The 7827-nt window shown below is 44.5% G+C and overlaps 1 protein-coding gene across 1 annotated transcript in view; it reads left to right on the top strand.

Annotated features, from left to right (window-relative positions):
* The window catches only part of LAMA3 (laminin subunit alpha 3), a gene marked incomplete at its 5' end in the record, with an annotated part of 299569 nt that overhangs the window by 197709 nt on the left and 94033 nt on the right, over window positions 1-7827 (top strand). The window contains 3 exon segments of the mRNA XM_014591287.2: window positions 1751-1895; window positions 3115-3255; window positions 6384-6545. Coding sequence (XP_014446773.1) covers window positions 1751-1895; window positions 3115-3255; window positions 6384-6545 — 448 coding nt within the window.

Raw genomic sequence — 7827 nt, 5'->3', positions numbered from 1 at the left:
ACTCTTTCCTCCCGAACAATTTCTTATGCTGGTGACCTCGTGTTTGAAATTCACAAGATCAAGCACTGTGTGGAAATGTTATGTGCACTACCATATCCACAAGGGATCATCAATGAGTTCACGGAAATGTATATTATGAAAAAGCTATTCATGGGTTTAAGAATTATTGTATACTCAAATAAATTTGCACTTTATATATTTTTTTTACATTTTTATTTATTTATTTATTCCATGAGTAAAAGAGAGGCACCCCAACATAGTCTTCATGCCATGCTCTACCTTCAGCTTCAGCCAGCCAAGATCACAAGCATTCACTTATGTGCACAGTGTGTACAGGGAGGCCCTGGGGTATGAACCCAGGACCTTTCCTATGTGGGTCTGGTTGCATCACTGTCATAACATCCCCCCCCCCCAGTTCTCTAAACTCTTACTTTAATTCCATTTTCCACAAACTTATTGAAAGCTCTTCTATCTGCACAGCAATTCTAGGCAACAGCTGTTTACCCTTCCTCAGAAATGGGAAAAGAGGGACCAGCAGTTAGCGTAATGGCTATGTTGCTGGACTCCCATGTAGTCGACCGCGGTTCAAGTCTTGGACCCGGTGGCTTAAACTCACGCCGGGCACGTGTGCGTGCATGCCCAAGATCCTGAGAGGCGAATAGAGGAGAAGAGATTGAGGCATGGCCATCCCCCGGGGGGTGATTTCTTCTTTCTGTCTCTTTGTCTCTCTGTCTTTCTGGTGAGTGCACACTCCCCATGGCAGAAACCTCTCAAAAAAAGAAATGGAAAAAGAAAGGTTTGGAGATGTAAAATCACTTGCTAAGATGATATGTCTAAAATGGTCAGAGCTGGCTTAGTACCCCAGCTAGCCTGCCTCAAATACACAGGTCTCTACCACAGCCCTAAACTGCCAGGGACAGCATCTAGCCCCTAAGGCTACATGATCATGGCTCAAGCTCTCTTCAGGCTTGTTTCCAGTTCCCTGCAGGCACTAGGTAGTGTTCCTTCTGTCAGGAGTTCCCTCCCCACTTCCTGCCCCACCACACAGTACTTTAAAGCTCAGCTCAGGAATCACCTCCGCAGGGAGAACTTGTGACTGACTCTTTTGGGCTGGGTCAACCACTGCTCCTCTGCACCCGGGATAGACCTGTGCGTATCCTGTTCTTGTTTCCACTCACTGCTGTCTTCAGGAGCCCTTGGGGATCAGGGGCTCTGCTTGTCATTGCTCTCTAATACCTCGCACCAAGCCTGACCCATCTATGATGGACGTCCATAACATCCACGATGATTGTCTTGACCTGCTTTCTGTAAGCGCTTTTATATGCTCTCTTCATTCAGTCTTGGACTGTAAACACCCTGTGGGCAGGCACTGTGTTTAACTGGCTTCATACACCAACTGCTTGGCTATAGTCTAAGTGAACCCTTAAGAATTGTGTATGGAAGGACTAGCAGATAGTGTAAAAGTTATGTCACTTGATTCTCACATAGTTAGCTGAGGTTCGAGTTCAGGACCCGGTGGCTTAAAACTCATGCCGGGTGCATGTACATGTGTGCCCAAAATCCCAAGAGGGGAGTAAAGGAGAAGGGATTGCAGCATGGTCATCCCTCCTGGAGGGTGATTTTTCACTTTCTATCTCTCTGTCTCTGTCTCACCGTTGAGCACATGCACCCTATAGCAAAAACCTCTCTCTTAAAAAAAATGTGTGTGGAAAAGTGATTACAATTTTTGCCCCCTTTACTTTGGATACAGATGCAAGCCTAGAATTACGGGGCGGCAGTGTGACCGATGTGCTTCTGGGTTTTACCACTTCCCTGAATGTGTTCCCTGCAATTGCAACAGAGATGGGACTGAGCCAGGAGTGTGTGATGCGGTGACAGGGGCTTGCCTCTGCAAGGTAAGATGTGGTGCACACTGCTGGGGATGCCAGCTACCATCAGGGAAAAAGTCCTTCCTGTTGAGTCAATATATAAAAATTGGTGGGAAATGGGACTGACCCATGATAGATTTCCATGATATCTGCAGCAATATGTAGTCGTTATCTCATTTGATGGAAATAGTTAGAAGGGAAGACCCATCTCATCCTTTGGAGGGGCCACAGGTCCCCTTGATAATATTTTTTTCTTTAATTCCCAGATGGTATGTGTGTCCGCCAGAGAAAGATAGAGAGAGAGAGACCCCCACAAGGGGTCACACTGCAATCCATTTTCCTCTAGTCCTCCATTCTGTGCCCCTTTTGGGACACACACACACACACACACACACAGTGTGTTTTACAGGCCACTAGGACTGTGGTCAGCTATGTGGGAGCTGGCTCCCAATGCATAGCACTTAACCATCGTGCTATAGTGCCAGACCCCATACCCTCAGTGAGAATCTGAAAGTAGGTATAGATCCTCTCCAGAAAAAATCAACACAGATATTTGTCTATAACTTCAAGAGGCTCATAGGTTCCCTTAAATCCTGTTCTGGCCCATGTATCCCAGATTGTCATCTCTTCCCTGGCATTCTGCCAGGTTGAAGGTGAGCTCACAGTTCTCAGCAGATGTTATGAGGTGGCGATGAATGGAAAGAATTAGTATCCCTATATTGTGAGTCCTTCTGAACAATCTCTCTGCCTTTAAAATGCCAAGGGCATCTTAAGAAATGTAGGGAATTCTCTCTTCCATTTGTATGTGGTATAAAAGTTTAAGTGGACCAACAGATAGCATGGGGGTTAAGGCAGCTGGATCCCACATGGCTAACGGTGCAGTTCAAGTCCTCTACCCGAAGCTTGTACCACCCTCTGGCACATGTGCATACTCAAAATCCTGAGAGAAGAATGGAGGAGAGGAGATTTCAGAATGGTCATTCCCCTGGGGAATGACCTCTCACTTTTCCTTTGTCTCTAGTTTTGTCTCTGTCTCTGTCTCTGGTGAGCTCATATGCCCTATAGCAAAAAATAAAAAAAGGTTTAAGCAACTGAAGTGTAAATGTTTAATGATGGTGTATCTTTTAATGTTTTGTTAAATCCGTGTTCTAACATGTGTTGATATTTAATTTGTACGAGTAGCTAATTGCAGTCAGGGAAACTTTGGAAGGATGAGCTTTTGTTCCACTGTGTTTTGTTTCTATAGGAAAATGTGGAAGGTACAAAATGTAGTATGTGTCGAGAAGGATCATTCCATCTGGACTCAGCCAATCCCAAGGGTTGTACCACTTGCTTTTGTTTTGGAATAAATAATCGTTGTCACAGTACACATAAAAGAAGAGCCAAGGTATGTTAAGAAGTATAGTCTTGGGAGCAGCAGATGGTGTAATGGTTATGTTGCTGGACACCCACATAGTTGACTGTGGTTTGAGTCCTGGATGCAGCAGCTTGAAACTCTTACAGGGTGCATGTGGGTGTGGGCCCAAAATCCTGAGAAAAGAATGGAAGTAAAGGGATTGCGGTTTGGTCATTTCCGCTGGAGGTGGGGGTGACTTTTTGTTTGCTGTCTGTCTGTCTCTTTTGGTCCTGTCTCCCTGGTGAGTGCATGGGCCCTATAGCAAAAATCTCTCAAAAAAGAAAAAGAAAAAGAATCATATTCTTTGTGCTTTTATTCAGTATCTCTGGGGGGGGGGCAGGGAATGAATTGTCCTGAAGTGTGAAACTTTTTGTATATTGATTGGTTAAAATTGTAAGCATTGCCCTCGCTCTTCTTTGGCCTGCAGTGTTTTTTCATTCTTGTTCCCTGAATTCATTACGTCTCTGTTCAAATGTCACAAGCTCAGAGGAGCCTTCCCCGTACATAGTATATTGTGGGCACTCTGTGCTCTTGCACGTTTTCCCCCTTAGCACTTAGGTATTACACATTGTTTTCTAAGATTTATTTTTGAATTTTATTTTTTATTATTGTTTTTTAATTTGCCCAGAAAGAGTCAGAGAGAAAGAGAGAAAGGGAAAGTTAGAGAGTAAGCTACCAGGTCTAGGACTTCTACCACGGTCAGCCATGTGGGAGTTCAGTGCCTTAACCACACTGCCACCTGCTGGGCCCTACACATTTTGTTTTAATATTTATTGTCTGTTTTCTGTCATCGCTACAGATGACACAACAGATGCCAAATAAGTACTCACTAAATGAATGGTGTTTTTGTTCTCCCTGCCCCCTTAAAAGAAAACCCTGGGGCCAGCCCCATGGCCTAGTAGGTAAGAGAACTTGATTTCACATGGCCAACCAAAGTTCGAATCTTGACCTTGGCTTGGTGGCTTGAAAAACACACTGAGTATACGATCATGAGTGCCCAAATTTCTAATGGGATGGAGAAATGGAGGAGAAGGGACTGGGGGGTGACAAACGGGGGGGTGCTTTCTCCCTCTCTCTTTCTCTCTGTCTCTGTCTGGGGAACTCACATGGCCACAGGCGTTTAAAAAATAGAAAAGAAGGAAAGAGAAGGAAAAGAAAAAGAAAACCCTGGTTCCCTACTCACAACACTTCTAATGCCAAATGTGTGGAGTTTCTTGTTTATCTTTTCTTTCCTTTCTTTTTTTTTTTTCTTTAGGTTTTTCCCAGAGAGCGCATGCACTTGCCAGTAAGAGACAGAGAGAGACAGTGAGAGGAAAGTTAGAAATCATCCCCCAGGGGGATGGCCATGCCACAATCCCTTCTCCATTTTCCTCCTGGGATTTTAGTCACATGTGCATGTGCACCCGGTGTGATTGTTAAGCCACCAGGTCTGGGACTCAAGCCTGGTTGGCCATGTAGGACTCCAGCACCTTAACCACTCTGCTACCTGCTAGCACATGGAGTTGTTTTCTATTCAAGCAATTCTCTAGCTCTCTCTGGACACCAGCTGGATGTCTGCAATTCAGTTCTGACACAATCTACTGGTAGCACAATCTGAAGATAGTATCCATCAGACTCCACCAGTTAAGGACTCAGTCCCACACGATGCCAGTCACAAGCCCTGGGCCTCAGGTTGGTCCTGACTGCCTCAGTTACAAATGACTTTTTCCAACTCCCTCCTCAGGAAAACCATTCATTTTCTATTTCTGATTTATTATAAAGGTTACAGATGATAGCCAGAGGAAGAGGTGCATTGAGTAAGGTCCAGAGGGTCTCAGTTCCCCGGGGAGTTGGGGCATGCCACCTCCCTAGCATATGGATGTTTACCAACCCTAGAGCTCTACAAAACTAACACTTGGGGATTTTATGGAGATTCCATTACGTAGGCATGATTGATTAAATCATTAGCCGTGGGTAAATGAAGGAGTCTCCAGTCCCTGTACCCTCCCCTGAGGTGGGACAAGGAGCCGAAAGTCCCTACCCTTTCATTCTGCCTCGTCTTGCTGGTTACCAGCTCTCTTTCTGAAGCTACCTGGGGACACAGGACACAATCATATTACTAGCATACCACAGACACTCATTGCTTTGAAGATTTCAAGGCTGTTAAAAGCTCTAGTATCAGGACTAAGACCAAATATTATGACAAAAGATACCCTATGACCTCTATTGCTCAGAAAATTAAATGACTTTTAGGAGCTGTGGGCCAGGAACTGAGGACCAAGACCAGATAGATATATTTTTATTATGTCACAATATCACATTCCTCATTTTTCTTATTATTTTTTTCCTGTTTTACTTTCCTTCTCACCTATTTTGCCACTTCTTTTTTTTAGCCATTTTTAAAATTAACTTCATGAGACTAAAACTTACTGTCTTTATTATTCCATGAAGCAGAAAGCTTGCTGTCTTTGTGTGAGTAATGTCTTATATCTAACAAGTATCAAGGAAAGATTATTTAATATATTTTACTGCCTAACCTCCTAAAAGGAAGGCAGGCTGGGACTGAGAAAAAAATTAGTTTGTAAATCCATTCTGAAATCTCCTCTCCTTATCCCCAGGGAACCAGAAGGCACTATTCCTAACCTGCTCCTTGTCAGCTCTTTTCTTTTTTCTTTCCTCAAAGTTATTTGGCTTCTTTTATAACCAGGGACATAGTTAATTTTGATATTCCATTTAGAAAAGAATAATGACAGTAGCCCATTGTGTTCTATGTCATATCTTTCCTTATAAGGAGCTTACCATTAAAATGTGCCCACAGCCCTAGTTATTATTCATACATGTGTTTATTATTCAAACATTCACTGAGCACCTACTATAAATGTCAAGAAGCAAGATGTGTCCTGCTTTCCACACGGGTATGGTCACTGACCGTAGAGAATTCCTGGAAGCAGTGGGTCAGATGGGGGCAGTGGCGGGAGAGGGCTTAGTAGTAGGGGAGAGGGAAGGCAGCTCAAGAGGAGACACATGAAGAGGGCCTTGAAGCAAGAAGGCTGCCCCATGGCTCTAGGCATTGTACATAATACAGTCATGGCTGAAGAAGCCACAGCCACACATTTCCACCCCTTGCTTCTATGTTCCAGTTTGTGGATATGATGGGCTGGCGCCTGGAGACAGAAGACGGAGTGGACATCCCCGTCTCATTCAACCCGGGCAGCAACAGTGTGGTGGCGGATCTCCAGGAGCTGCCCTCAGCAGTCCGCAGTGCATCTTGGGTAGCACCTCCTTCCTACCTGGGGGACAAGGTAACCAATCATGTCTTGTTATTCTTGGATCCCCGTAGGCCTCTACTATCACTGTGTGAGTGTCATTTCCCAGGAGCCTGAAAGGAAGCCTCGAGAAGTTCAGATGGTCCTAACCTTTATGGCCACTTTGTCCTAATGTTTACGACCTTAGGGTGGCCAGTGGCGGTGGTGCAGTGGGGCTGGGTCCACGTGAGAAGGCCCAGGTTCTCGTCTTGAAGTCTTCCTGCACACTACGCGATCCTGGCTGGCTGAGGTTGGGGCAAGACCGTAGTGTGAGGACTCTGTTGTGTGTGCCCCCCTCTCTCTCATGGAATGAATAAATAAAGTTAAAAAATTAGGCTAACTGAAAATGAAGAAGATCCCTTGCCTCCCACTGTGAGAGGCTGTGTAAGCATCTCATCTTGTGTGCCCACCATAGGTGAGCTCACTACCAAAGGAAATAATGCAGTATTTTCCTCCATTTTACTTAGTGCTAGAGAATTTTCCTCCAGGGTGATAATCATTTAAATAATATCTATTGCAAATGGGACATGTATGCTTTTAAATGCTAATGGCTAAGAATTCTTTGTTTTAAAGCAGAAGAAGGGCTCTTTGTCAGGAAAACAAAGGCTGAGAAATGACTCATAAGCTTATTAAAAGAAGAACAGGATCCAGTGGCAGTCTGACTTTCATAAGCAGAATCACGTGCATTTAGTTACCCATCCTCCAGGAGCTTGTAAACCTAGGTGCTCTTCCTGTGCTGCTTCAATTATTACTGCAGAGCCTGGCCAGCTACACTCATTCTCCAAGGGCAGAAATGAAGACTTTAGCCCTGCGCTAGCAGTGCATGTTGCTTAGATGCTGTGCTCCACAGGGTGGGAACATATGGGAGACCTGAGTTCAATCCTTGGTCCATCCTAAAGGCTGAGTGCAGTGACGTGCATCTATAATCTCAGAGACTTGGGAGGCTGAGACAGGATGATCATGATTAGATTGAGACTGGCCTGTGTGCATAGAGAGACCCTGTTTAAAACAGAACCAAGTGTGGTGGTATATTCTGGGAGGCTGAGGCAGGAAGATTGTGACAGTAAGACTCTTTATCTAAAAAAATAAAAGAAGGAATGGTGACATACACTTCTTAGCAAGGGTAGAACTTCGGAGAAGGGTGGATTTCACAGGGCCCAACTCAGAGAATGCCATATTCTCTCACGCTATATATTAGGCCTTGTCAACCTGAGGTCTCTGATTCTGTCTTCTGTTGAAGAACCATAGTTTTTTTTTTTTTTTTTTTTTTTTGGGGGTT

Source organism: Tupaia chinensis, unplaced genomic scaffold (assembly GCF_000334495.1).
Source record: "Tupaia chinensis unplaced genomic scaffold, TupChi_1.0 Scaffold000550_1, whole genome shotgun sequence".
NCBI lineage: Eukaryota > Metazoa > Chordata > Mammalia > Scandentia > Tupaiidae > Tupaia > Tupaia belangeri.
Note: the sequence above shows the minus strand (reverse complement) of the source record. Positions and strands in the feature narration are given on the sequence as shown.